This window comes from Pieris rapae, chromosome Z (assembly GCF_905147795.1).
Source record: "Pieris rapae chromosome Z, ilPieRapa1.1, whole genome shotgun sequence".
Taxonomy (NCBI): domain Eukaryota; kingdom Metazoa; phylum Arthropoda; class Insecta; order Lepidoptera; family Pieridae; genus Pieris; species Pieris rapae.
The window spans coordinates 4256877-4280908 of NC_059534.1; the positions used below are offsets into that span (position 1 = coordinate 4256877).

The 24032-nt window shown below is 32.5% G+C and overlaps 1 protein-coding gene across 2 annotated transcripts in view; it reads left to right on the forward strand.

Moving 5' to 3' along the window:
• LOC110997367 (peptide transporter family 1) overlaps nucleotides 1–24032 on the forward strand; it is a 34818-nt gene that overhangs the window by 7319 nt on the left and 3467 nt on the right. For both annotated transcript variants that reach the window (XM_045633994.1, XM_045633995.1), the window contains exons 2-10: nucleotides 13524–13602; nucleotides 16398–16539; nucleotides 18360–18446; nucleotides 19551–19825; nucleotides 21595–21677; nucleotides 21820–21984; nucleotides 22334–22459; nucleotides 22799–22921; nucleotides 23443–23783. In XM_045633994.1, the coding sequence (XP_045489950.1) occupies nucleotides 13524–13602; nucleotides 16398–16539; nucleotides 18360–18446; nucleotides 19551–19825; nucleotides 21595–21677; nucleotides 21820–21984; nucleotides 22334–22459; nucleotides 22799–22921; nucleotides 23443–23783 (1421 nt within the window). The remainder of the gene's footprint in view (nucleotides 1–13523; nucleotides 13603–16397; nucleotides 16540–18359; nucleotides 18447–19550; nucleotides 19826–21594; nucleotides 21678–21819; nucleotides 21985–22333; nucleotides 22460–22798; nucleotides 22922–23442; nucleotides 23784–24032) is intronic.

Sequence of the window (24032 nt, forward strand, 5' to 3'; positions counted from 1 at the left end):
TATGTAGTTCAGGTCATCTACATCTTTATTCTTTTTCTTCTTTTTTATCAGTAAGCAATGTAACTCTCATGTTTGTTGTCAGCTGCAGTTTCGTCACATAGCGCCATAGATTTGACGATTTGAGGCAAGCGTTTATTTCGTCGACAGCCGTAGATCTTGGAATTACTGGCAGTATTTGGCGGAAATCGCCAGACAGTAAAATCATTGCTCCTCCAAAACATCTCGATTCATTGCGTAAATCTTTTAATGTTCGGTTAAGTGCTTCCAATGCACGTTTATGCGCCATTGTGCATTCGTCCCAGATGATGATTTTCGATGCCGCTAAAACTTTGGCCATTGCTGAGTGTTTTGCAATATTACACGTTGGTTCTCCAATAGTTTGAAGATTTAACGGTAATTTTAATTCTGAATGAGCCGTACGGCAACCTTCTAACAATGTGGCTGCTATTTCAGAAGAAGCAACTGCAACCGCTATGTTGGATCTCGCCCGAACAGTTGCTAAAACTAATGACATGAGGAATGTCTTGCCAGTTCCACCAAGGGCATCTAGGAAATATAAACCACCATTTTCTTCATCGTTTGCCTTCATTAAAGTATCATAAACTTCCTTTTGTTGGTATTTCAACAGGGGTACATTCGTTTGAACTACTAAATCTAATTCCTGGTGATCATATTCACGTTCCCGTTCCAATACTCGATTAAATGCGTCATTCGACAACAACAACAAATAGAAACATTCATCATTCTTTGGATGAACTGTATACATACGACAATACCGAGTTTTATAGTTCTCTTCACTGTTTATACGAATGGGCAATAGCACTATCATTATAATTAAATTGTAAATTGTAAAAATAATTAAACGTATTTATTTAATAGAAATATTTTGAACATTGATTTCTTACAAATATCAAATTGTCATATATACGTCATTACATAGCTGTCATTATACGTCAATTACATAGCTATCATTTGCGTTTTATTATTCCAAGTCTGATTCTTATTTGTTATACCACTTTTTATAGTGACAGACGTTTCATGTCAAGTCCCACGGGAACGCTGTCGAACGGGATAAAAAGTATCCTATGTCCGTCTCCTGGCTCTAAGCTACCTCCATACCAATTTTCACTCAAATCTGTTCTTTCGTTCTTGAGTTATAAGTGGTGTAACTAACACGACTTTCTTTTATATATATAGATAATTAAGGTAGGTCGCATCGACGTTACAGCACGCATTGTGTGACCAAATAATAATTATAATTTCTTAGACAGATATAAATGAATGCCAGAAGTGACTTTTGTTCAGTTTTTATTAGTTCACCATAGTATACCCATAACAAAGTGAAATAAAAACCACTTTTGTATGTTACCTGTCCTGTTAGAGGTTGTTGTAATTGCATTAGATACTTAGGACTATAGAGAGTCTGAATCGTCTAGACTCCAGTCGAATATGATATAGTAGGATACAGATAAGTCTTACCTACCCTCCATTTGAATAGCCTATCGTATATATTTCGCTACGTTTACCGCTGATAAATGTGATTTTTGTATTATTAATATTAGTTACTGCAAAAGTATCTTGTAAAATTAAAATTATATTAAAAGGATGAACCGTGTTCCTGCAAGTTCTTCTCGGACGTTCTAGTCTGTATATATCTGTATTTTGTATTTTAATATTTGATAAAACTTAATAATAAATATCTTTAATAAACAATACGCATAAGTTACCATGAGGTCAGTTTTTGTTAAAATATCTTGTTTTTTAAGTATCTGAACACTTTACTTTTGTGATAGCTATGTCCGCCTAAACAAAACCATGCAAGTATTGTAAAAACCCTCTTAGAAATATACACATAGGTAAATCAAACCTCCGTATAAACCGCAAATGTCAATTGCACTCGGATCGACGCGGGGTACTTTTATAGAGCTCTGAACTTTATCATCGTAATCTAAAGCAATAAACTTTATATAATCGGGCACTGTATATAGAGATAGACATAACATTTATTATGAACGAAATACCGACACTGCAACAGACAACATAATAATGATACTCAAAGAAAATTATGAAAAATAACATTTTTCTCTTTTAACTGTAACTGGCCCTGGTTCAGCATTATGCTGAGAAGCGTACTGTACTATAGCGCATTCTACAATAACTAGTTTGCGCCTCAGTCGCATGAAAAAAAAATAACCTACAAATTTTCAGCATAAAAAAAAACTACAAGGTTACACAAAAACAAGCGCAACCTTGTTCGAATTGATGATTTGAATCGCGACAGTTTTTTGACTTTGCGATCATTAAATCGGTAAACAGCATCAACGGAGTCAATCATTATATCGGTCAAGTCTGTAATCATGATAATATGAAATCTTTGTCGTGGACCACCAATGAACTTAATAACTCACTCCAATTGCTTGTCGGCTTTCATAAAGTCCCAATCCAGTTATAACTGGCTGTCGACATTCATGAACGAGGAATTCAGTTCGTGATCTGTGTTCTAAATTTAACTCATTTAATGAAACAACTAGCTGACCTGGCGAACTTTGTTCCGCCTTAATGGCAATAAATAAGCAGTTTGGGTTTTTTTATTGGAAAAAATACAAAAAAATTAAATACCTACATTAATCATTCATTATTATTTCTGTATTTTAGTACATAGGTTGCTCTTCCCTTAAGTACCTTGTGATACACATTTTTTCATTTTTTGTTTTATTATCAGGCGCAAAAACAAACAACGCTGATGGTCTTCCGACCCGTGAACATGCCACGTATAATTGACCATGGGAAAAACATGAATGTTCTAGATTTAAACCACAAACTTTTAAGGATTGGCCTTGTGATTTGTTGATGGTCATGGCAAATGCAAGACGTATCGGAAATTGAAGTCTTTTAAATTTTCCTATCATTATCGTAGCGTAAATTACATTGTTCTTCAATTTTCTAACCACCAAACGCATACCATTATGTAGTTCAGGTCATCTACATCTTTATTCTTTTTCTTCTTTTTTATCAGTAAGCAATGTAACTCTCATGTTTGTTGTCAGCTGCAGTTTCGTCACATAGCGCCATAGATTTGACGATTTGAGGCAAGCGTTTATTTCGTCGACAGCCGTAGATCTTGGAATTACTGGCAGTATTTGGCGGAAATCGCCAGACAGTAAAATCATTGCTCCTCCAAAACATCTCGATTCATTGCGTAAATCTTTTAATGTTCGGTTAAGTGCTTCCAATGCACGTTTATGCGCCATTGTGCATTCGTCCCAGATGATGATTTTCGATGCCGCTAAAACTTTGGCCATTGCTGAGTGTTTTGCAATATTACACGTTGGTTCTCCAATAGTTTGAAGATTTAACGGTAATTTTAATTCTGAATGAGCCGTACGGCAACCTTCTAACAATGTGGCTGCTATTTCAGAAGAAGCAACTGCAACCGCTATGTTGGATCTCGCCCGAACAGTTGCTAAAACTAATGACATGAGGAATGTCTTGCCAGTTCCACCAAGGGCATCTAGGAAATATAAACCACCATTTTCTTCATCGTTTGCCTTCATTAAAGTATCATAAACTTCCTTTTGTTGGTATTTCAACAGGGGTACATTCGTTTGAACTACTAAATCTAATTCCTGGTGATCATATTCACGTTCCCGTTCCAATACTCGATTAAATGCGTCATTCGACAACAACAACAAATAGAAACATTCATCATTCTTTGGATGAACTGTATACATACGACAATACCGAGTTTTATAGTTCTCTTCACTGTTTATACGAATGGGCAATAGCACTATCATTATAATTAAATTGTAAATTGTAAAAATAATTAAACGTATTTATTTAATAGAAATATTTTGAACATTGATTTCTTACAAATATCAAATTGTCATATATACGTCATTACATAGCTGTCATTATACGTCAATTACATAGCTATCATTTGCGTTTTATTATTCCAAGTCTGATTCTTATTTGTTATACCACTTTTTATAGTGACAGACGTTTCATGTCAAGTCCCACGGGAACGCTGTCGAACGGGATAAAAAGTATCCTATGTCCGTCTCCTGGCTCTAAGCTACCTCCATACCAATTTTCACTCAAATCTGTTCTTTCGTTCTTGAGTTATAAGTGGTGTAACTAACACGACTTTCTTTTATATATATAGATAAAAAATTTAAGCTGTCAGAAATGACTGACCCTTATTGAGAATAGATTTTTGAAGACTCAACTAGTACCCAGAGTAGACATATGACTCAGATGTTATATCGGTGAAGTCCCGGGAACGTTAACTCTTAGGAACTATAAAACTGTATATGATAATTACTAAGGAATTTATTTAATGAAATTCATAATCTCACTAATATTTATTTGTCATTTTGTCATTTGTTTATCAGTTTTCTTGGGAATAATTATGAAGTAGTTATCTCGTTTGGTTTTATGTATTGGTATATAATTTAATTACGTTTTTAACAATTACTATATACGTAAGAGTTATTTTTATATGTTTCATTCTACATTGGTATAAGATATGATTATCTGTAGAAATATTCATCTTCATACATAGTTATAAAATATGTTTTACAACTAATAGATTAAACTTAATTAGTTAAACATAAAAGGCCATTTCAAAACTTTGACGTGATTAATAAACACAATATACATGTATTTTTATATATTTCACAAAAATTAAAATACATGTATACCTTTTTACTCCCCAGTAGTAGGGATTCACGGGTTCTGCCTCAAGAGGCAGAACCCGTGAATCCCCGCGTGGGTGGCCAATATCAGCGTCACGGTATGACACGAAACTAAAAAAAAAAAAAAAAAAAAAGTTTGGTCTCTTTCCCCACTAAACAGACCGTGCTGAGTCGATAGCACTCACTCCCGAAGCGATATTTCTCTCTGTTTCGAAGTTAGGTTTTGCTATACGTTGCAAATTAATCGATTTACTAATCACCTCATAATAAGAATGTAACGTCTCGTCCAAATCCTCATTTACTAATCACCGAGTCAGTTTCGTATCCATAATTAGCAAATTACCATGCGCATTTACCTGCAAATGCACCAGGACAGATGGGAAAAGGATTTACTGAACATTAAAAATATGATTTCCGTGTTTTATGTGTTTATTTGCATTATGTTACAATACAACTTTACTAGTGTCATGTCATTTCTTGGCGAGTCATACGAAAAATTTCTGAGGTAATCTTCCAAGCTGAAACCCCAGAACTTGTAGTACAAATATACTACACAATACTCCCCACAAAAGGCAGAATAGATGTCCTGAACGCTAGCTGTATTATAGCTCCATACCCGACAATTTCTTCTTAAAAAATCCGCTATTACTCTAATAGGCTTACGTCCAAATGAATCAAAATATTCTCCAACTTTTTCGTGGTTGATATGAATAGCTACCCAATGAGATCCTGGTTGTGAGTCAGGGTCGAGATTGCATATAATAAATGTGGGTAAGTGTACGTGCATTGGTAGGCGATTCGAGGGGTACACGCTATACTGGATGCTGGGATGTATTTTATGGAGACTCATTTGCAGGTTTAATGTATTCATTTTTACTCCAACGCGTTTGACCTTCTACTCTTATATATTGCACTAAATACAATTCCAATTCCTATCAATCATCCACCTCAACTAACATCTCGTTGTATTGTCATCCCAATATATGTGATATCTTATATGAATTTATTTAGAAAAGTAGGGAAACTATTAATGAGAAACCATATTTTTATTTATTATATTTCATTCCGTTTATTATTCTCAATTTAATCATAAGTACATAAAAGTCATTTCTTAACTACTATAATCCACACATACATTTCTGTTCTTATCTATTTCTATAATGTTTGAAAACTCTGCATAAACTACACAGTTAATTGTTTCAGTCAATGCGTTCTCGAATCTTACTTCCATTCTCACACTACCATGACGAATGAGATTCCAGTGAATATTAGAGTTAGCTGATAAGTCGGGGGTTAAATCAAAGGCTAGTAAACAGTATCCATCTGAGTATTGCTCCCTCGATATCCCATTACCTTCGTTAAGAAAATGTATACCGGTACCTGAGTACAGTGTGTGGTATGCGCTGGCAAATACATCGTTTGGGAATGATGGTTGTAATGATTTTGATGGTATTTGTTGACCGTCTATATATAAACTAAAGGAGCAAATACCGAAGTTTTCAAAGTTGAATGGGTTTTTATTATAACTACCATTGAAGGCGGTATTATTAACAAAACCAATGATACATCTCTTAGGAACCTGTCCTAAAAATATATTGTCCAGTGTCTTACCCTGCACACCAGATGGTATGGTCAGGACTTTCACTTCGCCTCTTGTTATAGGATATTTAGCTGTAGTAGTGGCAAGAACCTTTTGATGGGCTATTAGTATTGATGGATTAATTTTTGCTCTGCGTATTATTAAAGTTGCATCTGTGATACAGACTTTGTACTTATTATCTGCATTCTGTGACATGAGGTTAAATGTTTCTCTCGATCTCACTAATTTTATAGATAGTTCGACCCCGTTAATGAGGAATTTATCTTGATTGAATATATCCCCATGTAAATGTCCAATCATTTCGACATCCTTACCATCCTTTGAAAGTTGTTGTCTTTTGTAAAAGCCCTTATTTGCCTCATTAGTTTCATTCATTTTACCAGCTGTATCCTCGTACCATAAACCACATGTCAAATGTGATTTTTTGGCAGATGATGAATAATTTAATAGAGTTTCTATGAAAGCACGATATGCATAAGTGTTATTTGGGGGTGACACAAGTTTTTGGTTTAGGTAAACATCCAATTGGTTAAATAAAGAATGTAACCAATTATTGACTGGTGCCACTACATTAGCTGCATTAACTACAGAACCGTCTTGATTTTTAATTTGAGCCTTGAGATGGAGTAGTGTATGCGAAAGGTCTATGTAGTCGTCTCCTGTACCAGGTACTTGGAATTCGATGGGTCCATCATCGCTTAATGAAGAAATTGGTTTGTAGTGTATCCAGTGCCCATATTCGATACTTGTTTGTGTGGAAGGAAGAGCAAATAGGTCCAATTCAGATTTAACACACTCACATGAATGATTATGAATAAATGACATTATGATTAGTTTGAAAATATATCTTTGGAAATATTAATATTTTTGTTCCTTGTTTTCCTTAAAGCGTCTTTCTTCTTAAGAGGTGAAACTCGAATGAGCTCATTTCTATATTTTCGTCTTTTATTAACACCCGATCCAGTCATAAGTTCATCAATTTTGGTATCAACTTTGTGTTTAAGGTTAGAACTAGCACTTTTCAAACGATTTTTAATTGATTCTTTAATGGGGCGACTAGCTACAACATCTGACAAAAGCCCAATACCACTGTTAAGTGCTTCTTTTCCAATCACCTTAGCACCACTAGTGAGTAAAGGTAGCACACTTCGAAATAACCCCCCAAGAAAACTGCCGATACCATGACCACGTTGATGTAAGGCTCCTTTGTAGATTACATTAATACCAGATCCAGCTTGTTGCGAATAATAATGTTCATAAGGACATATAATAGTATCTTGAGGTGTATACATTTCAAAAAAGATATAAAGATTATATTTTTTTAAAATGAAGTTTCACACACGATGTACCGTATTGAAATGGTACCGCATTTCCCGTGGTTGTTCTTATATCTACCTCAATAACATCAAATTCTCTTCTCATAACAGGTAAATAATGTGGTGGTGAAAATATATGCATTTTATTTGAACCATATATGTATTTAGCGGGATCTAAGGGTATAATTCTCAACAGGGGTGTCATGACATCACCAACAATTTGTGGTTCTATAATATCACAATACACAAATAATTGTGATGGTAACCCTAAATGTAGATTAGCAGGGCGTTTACTGATATTTTGATTTACTAGATTGGTATCTGGCTCAAACCCAAGTTGAAAACTCAAATTAGGTGATAGAGATAATGAAATTATTGATGGATCCTTTACTGCAACAGAGACAAACTTTGACACGGTGTCCTGGCGAAAACTAACTTTCTCTTTCGAATTTAAAGCTATAAGAATATTTTGTATATTATCATAGTTGGTGGCCGGTATATGGTTCTTATACATTAGTGTGGTCTCTTCGTTATTGATGGTAGTTTTTTTACTTATGTACATAATATTTTCATGCTCTTGCACGGAGAACATAGTAGAGGGATATTGGAACTCAACTATACCTACCATCCATTCTCCTTCTAATGTAATGGGCTTAGGTAGTTTTGTAGAAAAATTTGAAGTCATATTTCCCGGAAAATATTGTGTGGAACTATTGCTGAGTAAAGTTAAATAAAAACTTTCCTTCATTGTAAAGTTTTGATAGAAGATAATAATACCCAAGAATTAAATTTGTTTGGGTACCCTTTCCACTTGACTAATGCTTCTTTTCTGAGTCCAGAGTTACGATACCTTAAGATTTTATCAATTTTATAATCAGAAGTGGGGGAAAATGTAACTTTTTGTAATTCTTTCTCATAAAATGTGCCTGTTATAGATTCATTTTCCAAATCCATCAAAGTGTATACAACACATGGTGAGCGATCTATAACTGAAGTTATAATAAATATTTCATCACTCCAATTACTTTCATAACCTTTTTGAAATGTATGTTTTTGTTTAGTAATTCTTACATGGTCACCGACTTTAAACTTGGGTAACTTTTTCAAATTTGAGTTACATGAAATTCCATCAAAATATAGATTCCTCCAAACTTTCATAATGTTTTGGTTATTAACATCACATGGTCTCATTTTTATACTAGAATGCACACTGTGATTATATGAACTAACTAAATCTTGTAAGATATCTATATAGCGATGTGTATTTTTATATGTAAAATAACGCCACATTTTCATTTTTAAAGTTCTCTGAAATCTTTCTACTATACTTGCTTTAATATCTGGATTATTTGTAGTATAATAATTTATATTTTTATTTTTTAAATAACTTTGGACATCTTTAGATACAAATTCTGTACCTTTATCTGATTGTATATGTCTAGGAACAGTTTTAGCTTCATCAAAAATGCTAGTAAAACACTGTTTTATTGTAACAGAATCTTTCTTTTTTATTGCTCTATCATACGCATATTTACTAAAAACATCAATGACACATAAAATATACTTATATCCATCATTATCCTGTTCGTAAGTTCTTAAGTCACTCAAGTCAGCTTGCCACAATTCATTAAAATTTGATAAAATGTACTTATTTCGCAGAAATCTTTTTCGAACTGGCTTATGTAACGTATATGTTTCTTGAGACTGCAACCACGTCTCTACATCTGTTTTAGAAAGTTTTCCATTCATCGCTTTTGTTAATGTATTCACATTACTGTAACCGGCAGGATGTGAAATATCATAATATATTTGATGAAGCTTTAATATGGGGTCCATTTATCCCAATCAATTTTGTTTTTTATTTTACTGTTATGATTTGATTGAGTCGGAGAAGTGTAATCGATGCTTGATTCTTGGATCGGTAGTGTGTGATGTTTTTTAAGATTGCCAATATATTTAAGTCTTTTGAGATTACCAATGTATGTCAGTGGTATATTTATATCATTTAAAAATTCTGAGAATGTTTCCCAACCGATGGGATCTGCTTTCTTTGAAGGTCTTAATGCATCATTTACTAAATCAATAATATTACTTCCAGGAATTTCTTTTCCACTAATTACCACTGTACCATATTTATTCCATTGTAATTTATCACTATGGTTTTGAATGGATTCCATCAATAATTCTCCTTTCTTTATATAAGTTTTCGGAATCAAATTTAATATGTCCTGTGTTGACAACTGAAACGAGACGTCTTTACCCAACGACGGTTGTTCACCACCTACCACTTTTTCATTTTCATTTTCGTTATCAGTGAAATTAATTTTACCATCTTCATAAGTTTTATTATTTACTGTTTTTTCAGTAAATATTATTTCTTGAGGTTGACGTTCTACCATAGAAAAATGAAGGTATCTTTGTAAAATTTGTTGGTAAAGGGCCCATTTCTCACGATCTCCTAATTGGCTTGACATTATTTTTTCCATTTCACTGTCTAATCGACTTCGTGGTGTAACTTTATTTTCATTTTGTTGATGTGTTATTTTATCAACAAAATCGTGTTCAATAATCAGCATTTTTTTAGTATTCATAGTGGTTTATTAGTAAAACAACTTATAAGACTACTTAGAACAGTGCCTAATATTATTGGAAGAAAGGAACCTCCTTTTTGAATTAATATATTTTTTCTATATTCAAAACTTTTTCCTCTGCTTACTAGCTTACGTAAGGTATTTTTTAGGTTTTTAAGTTTAGACTTCTCTGCTCCTTTCAATGGTACTTTTCCTTTCAAAACGTTATAAATACACTCACAAAGACAGTTTATTTCTTGATTATTGCAGGTTTTCAGTAATACCTTCCGATGTCTTGGTTTTAATGTGTGTAGAGCTGACAATAAATCTTTATGTGTTGTTACTCGATGATACATAGTTTAAAACTGACTCAAAATCGTTGATTACAAAGATATTTATATGCTTTCATGGTGATATATAATGTACAATAGTGAGTGTTTTCAAAAATGTTTGATTTTATCCGGTGTGTATCATCAGTATTTTGTTTTAAATCAATCATCAAATATCCGTGAGCAACTTTTGTAGCATCTGCATATGATTCTTCGATAAATTTAGTGTTCTCAGGCGAAACCTGTCTGGCTAGAAATTTAATTTGTGTTTTATCACGGGGATTTTTGAAATAAATGATGTAACTTGAATTAAGGGAAATGTCACGTTGTCCTCTTCCTTGATGAAATAAGTTTTGTGTTATATAAAAAACACTTAAATTTCTATGGTGACTTCCTTTTGTAAATATATCAACAACTCTACCGTCACATTCTCTCATTAAATCATCTATTATTATCAAATGAGGATTTTTACCATCGAACATATGCAAATCAGGCAACCCTTGATGATAATTCACTCCAGGTATATTATATAGTGGCTGCATTTCATCATAACACCATGTTATTTCAGAAAAAGACTCATTACATGCACTACCCCTATGTTTAATGAATTGTGCTACAAAGTTTGATTTTCCACATCCTGTTGGACCTGCTATGATTGCAGCAAAAGGATGAATAAAATGAATCATTTTTTTATACTTCTTTCTTCTTTGGGTATCCAAATAAAACTGAATATTTTTCTTTAAAAGATTTTATTTATACATTAAAGTTACTCTAAAATATAAATAAGGTAATATCTAAATAAAACAATAATATGAAAACATTATCTTACAAAATATTATAAAACACATAAATAAATAATAATGAGTAATGAAATTATCTACAACTAAATTTCATAAACATATTATTAATAATTTAGTTCACATTTTTCTTTTATTTTTTTTACTTGGAATTGCTAACGAGTTTATAATGGCCCAGTGGTATCGTATCTATATTATTTGGTAGAATGTGTCGCTTGGTATCATTAAAAGATAAACATGTTTTATTAATTTCTTGGGTGAAAATTGTATGTTTTAACGATTTAAATCGATACATTTTACAAAATTGAATATTAAATTTATTAAATAAACATGACTTATAATTGTCTAACGTTAATTTTTTTGTGACACATTTGTTAACACCCTTCGCCTTAGTAATAATTTTAGAATACAAAGTCTGTATCACAGATGCAACTTTAATAATACGCAGAGCAAAAATTAATCCATCAATACTAATAGCCCATCAAAAGGTTCTTGCCACTACTACAGCTAAATATCCTATAACAAGAGGCGAAGTGAAAGTCCTGACCATACCATCTGGTGTGCAGGGTAAGACACTGGACAATATATTTTTAGGACAGGTTCCTGAGAGATGTATCATTGGTTTTGTTAATAATACCGCCTTCAATGGTAGTTATAATAAAAACCCATTCAACTTTGAAAACTTCGGTATTTGCTCCTTTAGTTTATATATAGACGGTCAACAAATACCATCAAAATCATTACAACCATCATTCCCAAACGATGTATTTGCCAGCGCATACCACACACTGTACTCAGGTACCGGTATACATTTTCTTAACGAAGGTAATGGGATATCGAGGGAGCAATACTCAGATGGATACTGTTTACTAGCCTTTGATTTAACCCCCGACTTATCAGCTAACTCTAATATTCACTGGAATCTCATTCGTCATGGTAGTGTGAGAATGGAAGTAAGATTCGAGAACGCATTGACTGAAACAATTAACTGTGTAGTTTATGCAGAGTTTTCAAACATTATAGAAATAGATAAGAACAGAAATGTATGTGTGGATTATAGTAGTTAAGAAATGACTTTTATGTACTTATGATTAAATTGAGAATAATAAACGGAATGAAATATAATAAATAAAAATATGGTTTCTCATTAATAGTTTCCCTACTTTTCTAAATAAATTCATATAAGATATCACATATATTGGGATGACAATACAACGAGATGTTAGTTGAGGTGGATGATTGATAGGAATTGGAATTGTATTTAGTGCAATATATAAGAGTAGAAGGTCAAACGCGTTGGAGTAAAAATGAATACATTAAACCTGCAAATGAGTCTCCATAAAATACATCCCAGCATCCAGTATAGCGTGTACCCCTCGAATCGCCTACCAATGCACGTACACTTACCCACATTTATTATATGCAATCTCGACCCTGACTCACAACCAGGATCTCATTGGGTAGCTATTCATATCAACCACGAAAAAGTTGGAGAATATTTTGATTCATTTGGACGTAAGCCTATTAGAGTAATAGCGGATTTTTTAAGAAGAAATTGTCGGGTATGGAGCTATAATACAGCTAGCGTTCAGGACATCTATTCTGCCTTTTGTGGGGAGTATTGTGTAGTATATTTGTACTACAAGTTCTGGGGTTTCAGCTTGGAAGATTACCTCAGAAATTTTTCGTATGACTCGCCAAGAAATGACATGACACTAGTAAAGTTGTATTGTAACATAATGCAAATAAACACATAAAACACGGAAATCATATTTTTAATGTTCAGTAAATCCTTTTCCCATCTGTCCTGGTGCATTTGCAGGTAAATGCGCATGGTAATTTGCTAATTATGGATACGAAACTGACTCGGTGATTAGTAAATGAGGATTTGGACGAGACGTTACATTCTTATTATGAGGTGATTAGTAAATCGATTAATTTGCAACGTATAGCAAAACCTAACTTCGAAACAGAGAGAAATATCGCTTCGGGAGTGAGTGCTATCGACTCAGCACGGTCTGTTTAGTGGGGAAAGAGACCAAACTTTTTTTTTTTTTTTTTTTTTTTTAGTTTCGTGTCATACCGTGACGCTGATATTGGCCACCCACGCGGGGATTCACGGGTTCTGCCTCTTGAGGCAGAACCCGTGAATCCCTACTACTCTCCCCATCTTTTCATATAACTATCGTTTATAAACATATGTAATTTTCTTTTCAGAAACTGCCATATCCCAAAGCAGTGGGGTTCATTGTCACAAATGAATTTTGCGAAAGATTTTCTTACTATGGAATGCGTGGTACGTACTTAGTTATCATTTAATTCCAACATACAATACAATATTTACAATATACTTAACCTAATAATAATAAATAAAATATTTTATTTTATTGATTTATCAAAAATCTTTAAAGAAATTTGCCACGTGCAGTTAAGACATATCAATATGTGGTACGTGCCAATTCCTTATCAATTAATTGCTTTTAATAATTAATTAAAATCATCAATAAGGAATTTGCTTAGTCTTTTATTGGCTAGTTTGGAAATATTCAAATACTAATTAGACTATTACTATTAGTAAAGTTTAAGATATCGAATAATTGTGAACGCCGACATTGCGTCTGCATAACGTAACACGTTCCGTTTCTTTACCACCGTATGAATTTTCTTTATATTTTCAAATCGAAATTGTAAATACTCCCGATACAGTATTTTTCCCTAAAGTGATGCAAGTACGAAAATACTGGTGTCACAAAAAGTTGTTGTTAAGATCATTTTGACGGAAGTTAGTTTTGCATTTATCAGTGAAAATGATAAATGCAAAACTAACATGACAACAACTACTGAAAATCAGTTATCTATATATATACTATTGTATCTAGTTTATAAAATATTAGTAGAAATAAATCTAACAATTAGCATACAATTTTAGTTGTGATTTGTTTAGCTTTAAAATTTTCCCTTAGCCTGTACATAATTATATATATTCCTAACTTAACTGTCTTCCTTTTATGGTTTAGAAAATTGAAAAAGCGGCTCAAATATTAGTCTTTCATTCGATTTTTATTTTGTTCCATCGTGGGATCTTATTAAAGAACCATCCAGAGCCGGTGCTTTCCTCGCTCAACGAATAAGTATCGCAATACAGGAAAAGATTACACAATACAGCATTAAATGAACACATTACACCAAACTTTTTAATTAAATTTATCAATTTTTAGTTATTATTATTACGTTAAGCATATTGTAAATACAGTATATTTGTGTGTTGAAAATATATTATACATATAACCTGTTCATTTACATTTCATTTACGGATTTCCGTACGGTTTTTTTTTGGTTGGTTGGTATATTATTAAATTAATCTGACGGGGTTAGAGTCGTATTAAGACTACATATCTATTTGCAGGTTACTCTTCGACAGTAACCTAATTTACAAATGTAATCTATAGGTATTAGGTAATACATGAGGTTTTCAACCCAATTTCCTATCACTACTATCGGTAAGGTGAAAACATTTCACAATTTTCTGATTACTGACTTTGTTGTGGCACAAGTTTTTGTGCACAAAGCAGTTATGACAATGTTTTAATCGTATTTATTCATTTGTATGTAACTTTACGTGTCTTTAAACCTTCTGAAAGTATGAAGAATATATGAAAGTTTTATTTTACTAAACTTAACATCAGCAGTCCATAACATTAGTTTTATTTTCATCTAGTGTTTTAAAGTTAAACAGCTGGTTAGGTATAGGTATAGAAACTACTGTTTAAACATCACTTGTGTTAGTCCATTTTGTGGGTGAGGCTGCACAAGGAAAAATGAGCGGTGCACCAATAAAATGTTTAGAATGATTCCTTATTGACAGCTTCCGTTGCTCCGTAAACGGTAATCATACAGCATGCATGAGTAAATTATAAGAATAAAATCAGTGGTCTTGTAAGTCCCATATGTCTTAGGTTTCTGTGTCTGTTCCGTAATAATTATTTTTTTCTGGCAAGTAAATTTTTGGTTTTAATGAATGCTGGTTTGCGACGTTCTACATTAACGCACCAGCGAGTGTTAGATACGGTCAGATTTCTTAGAAAAATCCTCATCATTAGTCTATGCGTTTGTAACACATATCATACATACATCAGAAGCATTCATGGCACATACATACTGACACACAATTTTATCATAATTTCTTCTTTTTGCGTCTGGGGTTATTAATATAATGCAAGTCAATAAAGAGAATTAAATTATTATATATGTATTGTTTTTAAGTAAGTACGTATGTTGTAAGGTCAGACTTTAAATTAAACCAGCTTAATATGTAGTTTGATAATACAGCTGTCTAACACACAGTCGTTATCATAATAACCATTGTTTTCTTTAAAGTAGCAGAAACATGATTACTCGTGCGACATAACTTTTAAAACAAAGCGGTGTAAATCTTCTTTTTATTGTAACTTAGAACTCGGGGAATTACTATTGATTCAAATAATATTATTCTAAAATGTAACGCAATGTGAAATCTATGCGAGCGGAAGCTAGAGAAGGATATATGAAACAAATAATAGTGTTTATTTTGGAAAACGGATTAAATTTGTTCAGCAAGTTTAGGAGACTGTGTCCATTATCGTGTGTTAATTTATATTTTTTTACAATTCCAGTGGTAACGACCCTACGTTGCCACAAATTCCAATTATATATTTTTTTAATTTTAACTTAGATGACACACTTCTATTGAGTCTAACGCCCAAACCCAATTACCTATCTTAATCCATTTTTTACAATCTGATAGACACCTTAATCCAAATATAGTAAAAAGTGCGCCAATGAAGAAATTGCATTCTATCCGTCGCCAAAAATGGATTGTCTTCGTAGGTTTTTTTAGACGCAGATAGGAGATTGATCGACTGTCACGGTCTGATCGCAGATTGTTTTTGAGTATTTGGATTAATTATTGGGTTCGGGCGTAAGAGTACGAGTGAATCTCAGGGTAAGAAAAGCGATTTCCTGACGGTAGACAGGCTGAGGCTAACCACTAGAATATCCTTACCGATTATCCTTACCTAGTAGATTTTAATGTGTAATACCTATTTGTTTTAGCAATCCTATCGCTATACCTACGATACAAGTTGGGATACACCGACAATGGGGCTACTGTCGTGTACCATACATTCACAATGTTCGCTTATTTCTTCCCATTAATCGGAGCTATGATTGCTGACAGTTGGCTGGGACGATTCAGGTAAATAAATATAGAATAGAAGAACACCGTTTAGTATTACACTTTCCCGTGAACTATCGTCCTCAAACAGGCTATGCAGCCAAGTGTTTAGGTTTCACTTAATGACGTTTACCTTCACCCAAATGAATATTTAACTAAAGACCTGTTCTTTATAACCGATATAACACCATTTACTTAGGACGAAGTCTTGTAAATTAAGTGGAAATACATACAGTACCAGTATTATCTATAAAAATGTTATAAAGTATTTTCACGCTTAATTGACATAAAAAAATTCTCTCATCTAGTATCAATTGAATAAATATATAGCCCGAAACTGACGTTTATATGCAAATAATAGCAATCATGTTGTTAGCTTCGAAAACAATTGAACTAACCGTCAAACATCAAATAAACGATTTTAACTTCAACGTGATGATGTCGATATTGAAAGTGTAAAAGTTTTTTCCATTTCGTTCATACGTGTAACATCATTTGGTAGATATAGACGTAATATTATGTATCTTTTTAATGCTGGGCCTTTATCCGTAACTTCCAATAGCGGGACAACGACCCTGATTCAAATAATGTGTTTTTGAGGTTGGTTGACATCATCGCCACAGATATTAAGAGAATAACATCCAACTTGCACACAAAAACGTCGAAATCGAAATTGCTGTCGCTAATGGAAGTTATAGACTCCGGGCGCAGCTTATAAAATATTCATATTATAACGACTATCGCCCAAACCCAATTACCTATCTCAATCCAATTTTGACTAGCTGAGATAGACATCTTAATCTAAATATTGATAAAAGTGTGCCAATAACCAAACCGCGGAATGTAATAGCCATCTGTCGGTACAAGCAGTCCATGGTCGGTCGGATCTGTGTATGTGTACCTTTGTATTAAAATTACAGTTCAACTGTGCCAATATCCTATCTTAAGATTTTAACTTACACCAGTTTTTAAAATAGTTAAAAAGCTAATATGTACGGTTTAATTTACTTTATTTGGTTTAATGATTATCAAATATGAGTGTAATGCGACGAGATTGCATTCTATCCGTCGCCAAAAATGGATTGTCTTCGTAGGACTTGGTTATTGGGATGCAGATAGGTGATCGACTGTCAGGGTCATCGGCGGTCGTCTCATTGCGGATTAATTATTGGGTGGCGTAAATCTACCATTTGTCAAAAAGCAGAATGCACGCTCGAGGTTTTTTTAATTTTCGTTCGATTCACACTTGCATAGTGTTGGCCAATCGGCCGGTCTTAATTAATTGTAAAATTGTGAGTTTAAAACCTGTATTTTTTAATATGATACAAGTAGTATAAAGTCGTTAATAACACCCATCATTAAATCGTTACTTTTTGAGCTTACACAAATTTACTGCAAATACAGAATTTAATGCAAATAATGATTTAGATTTTTAATTTAGGATTTTTTAACCGAGATGGAACAACCTTGGCACGTGATAATTATAAGTAATAAATGTATGTAGATGTATTACAGTTAGAACTGTTTTTTCGATTTCGAATTTAGTTTTAAAAACTATTATTTATATATATTTACTATTATTTATATTTATTATATTTATATTATCTAACTTCTAAACATTCAGAAGCATATGTAACATTTATTTAATAAAATCGAAACATCAAATATCAGTATATATATAATCAAATATACAGTATTTACAAATTTCTTAACCTACTTAGTTATAATAAAAAAATCCCTGGTGCAGTATACTTTTGATGCTGGCAGCAGTCTATAAAATTCAATTAAATTCATTACATATGGAATCGCAGGCTTTATGCAAGAGATTCTTTTCATTTCAGAACAATATTCTATCTGTCACTCGTTTATGCGACGGGAAGCATCCTTATATCACTAACAGCCATGCCGCCTCTTGGCTTGCCACAAATGTGAGTATTATTACAAAATATCATATATCGAAAGAATATCATTTATTCAGGTACGTGCTGAACGCAAAAAGTATGTAAATTTGCGTTTACTGTCAATCATATCAAGGGTGATCGGACTGAAGGAAGCAAGAAACCATTTTTCAATTATATTCACAGGATCATATATTATAAAATATTCCAACCTGGCCGTGTTTGTCATATGTCGAAAGTTCTTTAGCATATATTGAAAGAATATCATTTATTCAGGTCGGCAGAGAGCATAAACAATATGCTAAATTTGCGTGCACATTCAATAACAAGGGCGCGACCGGACGGAAAGGACATAGCAAAATTTTCTTTTGTAATAATATTAAAAAAGAGTTACAGAATTCATCTACACTAATATTATAAAGAGGAAAACTTTGTTTGTTTGATTAGTAAGCCTATTCAAGCTCATAAACTACTGGACTGATTTTAAAAATTCTTTCACCATTCGAAAGCTACATTATCCACGAGTAATATAGGCTATATTTAATTTTGAACAAAAATAAGGTTCCGTAAGATATTAGGGTTTTTCAGACACAAGGTGTAAAAAATCAACCAAAAAAGTTACTTATTTTGCGTACCCTGCCTAAACTATTAAAGATAGAACCATAAAATGTTCTAAGTAATTGTAGATCTTATTAATATCTACAAAAAAGTCCGCGACACACTATACCTATTTATGTCGAGTGAGGCACAATAACCATAAATGATATACATGGCAAAACGATGTTTGCCAGTTCAGCTAGTATATTATAAAATAAGTCACCCTAGCCGTGTTTGTCAGTATGAACGCAGTAAACATCAAAACTACCCAACGGATTGTACCGTTTTCAATAATACATAAAAGTAAATCGTTGAAGAAGTCGCAAAAAAATATTTGAATATACACGAAACTACTAGGTGAAGTGTCTTAAGGAGTAAATATATATAGCTGACATCATGGTTCAGTAACTGATTACAACAATGTATAAACTAGACTCTCATTGAATTAATTAACGCGGATTTCGCAGAAAACATCACAAATTAACAACATGACTTTGCACTCCACTATTACATGTGCTATTAAAAAAATTATTTCAGGGAAATCACAATTTTAGCACTTCTCCTAATAGCATTCGGTACGGGAGGAATAAAACCTTGTGTGTCCGCCTTTGGAGGGGATCAGTTTAAGCTACCTGAACAGGCGAGATACTTGGGATATTTCTTCTCCCTGTTTTACTTTGCAATCAACGCTGGAAGCCTGATCTCAACATTTCTAACACCGATCTTAAGAGCTGATGTACACTGCTTTGGTGAACAGGACTGTTACTCCCTTGCTTTTGGAGTGCCTGGTTTACTAATGATCGTATCTATTGGTGAGTTATGGACAGTATTTTAATGATTTTTATTTCAAGACAAGGCGAAGCTTTCTATAAAACACGTCTATTACCGCCACGGTAACTTAGTCGTTCACAGACATATAATCCGTTTTGATTCCTGTCTAAACATCCTTTTAACAGTTAATGAAAATTGATAAATGAAACCTATATTAATAGATTAGCATTTTTATCACCGTTTTATGAGTATAATAAACTATGATATAATAATGGTTGTATCGACACGGTAAAATCCTTGCAATTATTTTTAATACTAAACAAAGTTGTATCATTGTCATATTAATTTTACCCTTCGATAAATGAGGTCAATAAAATCGCTAATCTTTTATCATTGAGAGAGTGACCACTTCAGATAAAATAATGGAGTGACTGTTTAGAAGATCTATATCTGTCTCTATATACTTTAGTAAGGAAAACTCTCATTTACACAGAAACACGCCCGTTTATAGTTGAATTTATAATTTTTATTAAACTATTGCCTACGTAGATAAATAATATTAATTAAAATTAAATAGTTATTCCAAAAATATAAAGGAAGCAATTGTTTTCATGTACAATGGCTTATGCTTATATTATATTTGGGAAAGAGGCAGAGGCAATTTTGTCATATGTTTTATTCATAGTTTTTTTCTATCAAATTAGTCGCTTAGTCAGCCCTGTACATATTGACAAGGGATGTGCGTTTCCTCCCTAGGTAACGTTCGTGTAATGTTAGATGGCGCACATAGAAGAACCCAGTAATACTCCATAATTCATGCATTATAATACTTTTGACTGATAAGAGATTTGTCGCATGGACAGTCGTTTATTAAAAGAGTGGCGGAGAGTTTATTGCCAGTTCTTCTCTTCCGTTCTACGCCCTTGATTTGAGAACTGGCAGTAAATGTTAAATTAGAAGCATTTAATCTATATTTTTTTTGACGTTCATAAGTGTACATTAAGTTACCTACATGAAAAATGATTTTGAATTGAATTGAAAAAAAAAGTTGGTTAGACCCTATAATACCCTTTTCCTACACCTTGTTTATAGGGTTTTTGATCATCCCACCATTAAGAAAATTAATTATTAGGTCTACCTTGCAGTTTGCTTGGTTAAGGATCTTGTAAGACTTTTCCTAGACAGTAATTATATAGTTATTATACAAGTCCTGCTTCCATGATCTTTGAGTTACACGTACAGTAGGCTATAAACTGTCAGTTAAACTAAGATTAAGTTTCATTGTGTATGTGACGTTCAGTCGTTCAAGTATCGCTTATCATAAGATGAAATGATACTCGTGACAATTACTGGTTGGATATCGTTTATTGAAATGTAATCAATAGGATGATGTAACAGAGAATAAAATAATTTTGTAGGTGGTATTAATAAGTAAGTGAACATAATATCAACTCTCCGCCTAAACGCACATTTATGAAATAAAATCTCTTTTCTTTGAATTAGTTCGCCTATCTGAAACAGTTTTGCACTGGAATCCAAGCCTGGATCCCTGGCAATCGATACTGCTTTAATAAATTATTAATAAGCTCAAAAAACGCAAACCAATTTCCTGTTGGTCTTGTATCACAAACATGAAATTACTAAGACTTAATATTGAATCGGAATTCATAAGTTTACGTTACAGGGCCTGCAGAACCGAGTTACTCGAAATAATAATAATAATATCATCTTTATTTCTTCTCTCACAAATAAAGAATCTGTATTACGAAAACTAGTAAATAAAATATAATAAACATACATTTCTTTGTAGGTTTCTTTGTTGCCGGAAAGAAGCTGTATATAATCAAAAAGCCAGAAGGTAATATTTTGGGAAAAGTGTCTGCTTGTGTTGGTGTAAGTATTTTTTTACTCATTTCTATTTATTGCTGTGTACTGTGTAATTTTCTTTATTATAATATTTTACACCAGATACAAATTGAATTGAATACACGAAAAATTTTTTTTTTCCAACACAATATAAAATTTTATTTTACAGTATGCTGTAGTAAAATCAGTGAAAAGCAAAGAAAAGCGAGACCATTGGTTAGACCATGCTGATGATAAGTTTGATAATAATCTCATAGAAGACGTCAAATCGTTATTAAGAGTTCTAGTTCTCTTTATTCCTTTACCAATATTTTGGGCCTTGTTCGACCAACAAGTGAGTATCTTTTTAAAATAGGTTTCATCTTAAGGAATAACAGATAAATAAAAAAATAAAAATTTTATTCTATACGCGATTTCGGTTACTTTATTAAAACTGCTGTTAAACATATTTTTTTACGTTTAAAATTTTTTATAAAAAACATCATAGGGGCGCGCGCCGTCGGATGATTCGCGATAAAAATCAATGAAATTGTGAAATTGTACATGCCATACGTATAGTTATATTCACTGCAATTTTAGTATTTAGTTTACATATCGGAAATGTAGTTACGCTGCGATAGCATATTATCCAATAAAAAATATTGTTTGTAGAGGTTCCTTCATATTAACTGTCCCGTTTACAGGGTTCCAGATGGACCTTCCAAGCTGACAGAATGGAGCAAAATATCGCTGGATGGACCTTGAAAGCCGATCAAATGCAAGTGCTGAATCCTTTGTTAATTTTGGTGTTCATACCACTATTTGAAGTTGTAAGTATTTATTGTTTTCCCATAATAAACATTAGATTAGAAAAACACGAAACTGAAATAAAATGTTAAAAATTATTTGCTTTGTACCAATTAATTTAATGCTGGCAGCATTTCCTCGCTGTATTGCGATACTTCTTCGTTGAGCGAGTAATTCGCTATCTATAATGGGTTTAGATTCTAAATAATTCAAAAATATATAATTCTTTATCAATATATATTTTTTTTATGAATAAACATCTCAAATTTTAAATAAACATTAACTATTATTTATTTCTGTCGATTTGTGCTATACTAAGTTTTTACGAATTAGGTTTAAGACTGAATTATGATTTGTTTTAGGCTATTTATCCTTTCTTGACGTGGTGCAAGCTGGTAAGGAAGCCATTGCATAAAATGATATGGGGTGGCATATTGGCGGCTTTAGCGTTTTTGATATCTGGAATAGTTGAACTCAATCTATTGGTAAGATGTAATTATTATTAAAATATTTTTACATTAATGTCCTTAATCATAATTATAGTGGTATTAACAAAAATTTAAAACTAATTTTTATGGCAACCAAGTCGTAAACAGTCATTTTTTTAAAGCGTTTTAGTTTCTAATATAAAACGTATATTATAGACAATATTGGATAATTTACATTAAACGGGAAAATCGTAAGTGAAGCTTATTTTAATTAAATTTCCAATAAATTAATGAAATGAATGAAATCGTTTATTTGCTAAGATAATGGTAATTAGATAGATTAATTATAAAAATCCGCACAATCCGCCTACCAATAGGCATGAAAATGTCATATTAATTTTTATAATGTCATATATTAAAAACATTAGCATAATGTCATAATAATATGTAAGTTTTTGGAATTGTTTTTATTAGAACTTTGAATTTGACGTTACTTTATACCATCATTTCGACTCACGTTTTAATTGATAGGATTATAATATTTCTACATTAGTAAATAAGTAATCTGAAATTTTTAGCCGACATACGGAACACCCGTAGCTCCGGGGCTGGCACAATTACGAGTATATAACGGTTATAATTGTAACTTTACTTTGGCCTTACAAAGCGACGCAAATAATACAGAAAACTTCATAGTCGGGCCGCTGGGAGTATTCGAGAAGCTAGACATTGAGGCAAAAGAGGCTATTGAATTACCTTATTCACTCACTGGACAAGAAAACACTGCTTGCGCTAATGTATTATATAATGGCAACTTTCTACTTAAGGAGAACACAGCCAACTCTTTCTTTATTAACGATAAAACAGTTGAAGGTTTTACTGATAACAACGATAAGGCTATCGATGGAGTTGTTGTTAGGTAAGTTGCTTGTTTTTTTTATAAAAATGATGATTAATGCCAAATTTTCGAGGCGATAAGGTGTATGAAGGACGAAGAAAAACAATTAGGAATCCGAATAGAATTCTATAAAGATAACAGGTATCGTAGATTTTAAGGATATACAAATTTTAGTTGTCTGTATGTAGTTTAATAATAAAAAATAAAAAGAGGGCCTTGTTTTAAAATTTGAATAAATCACCAAATAACTGCAAGCATACAATTCAAGTT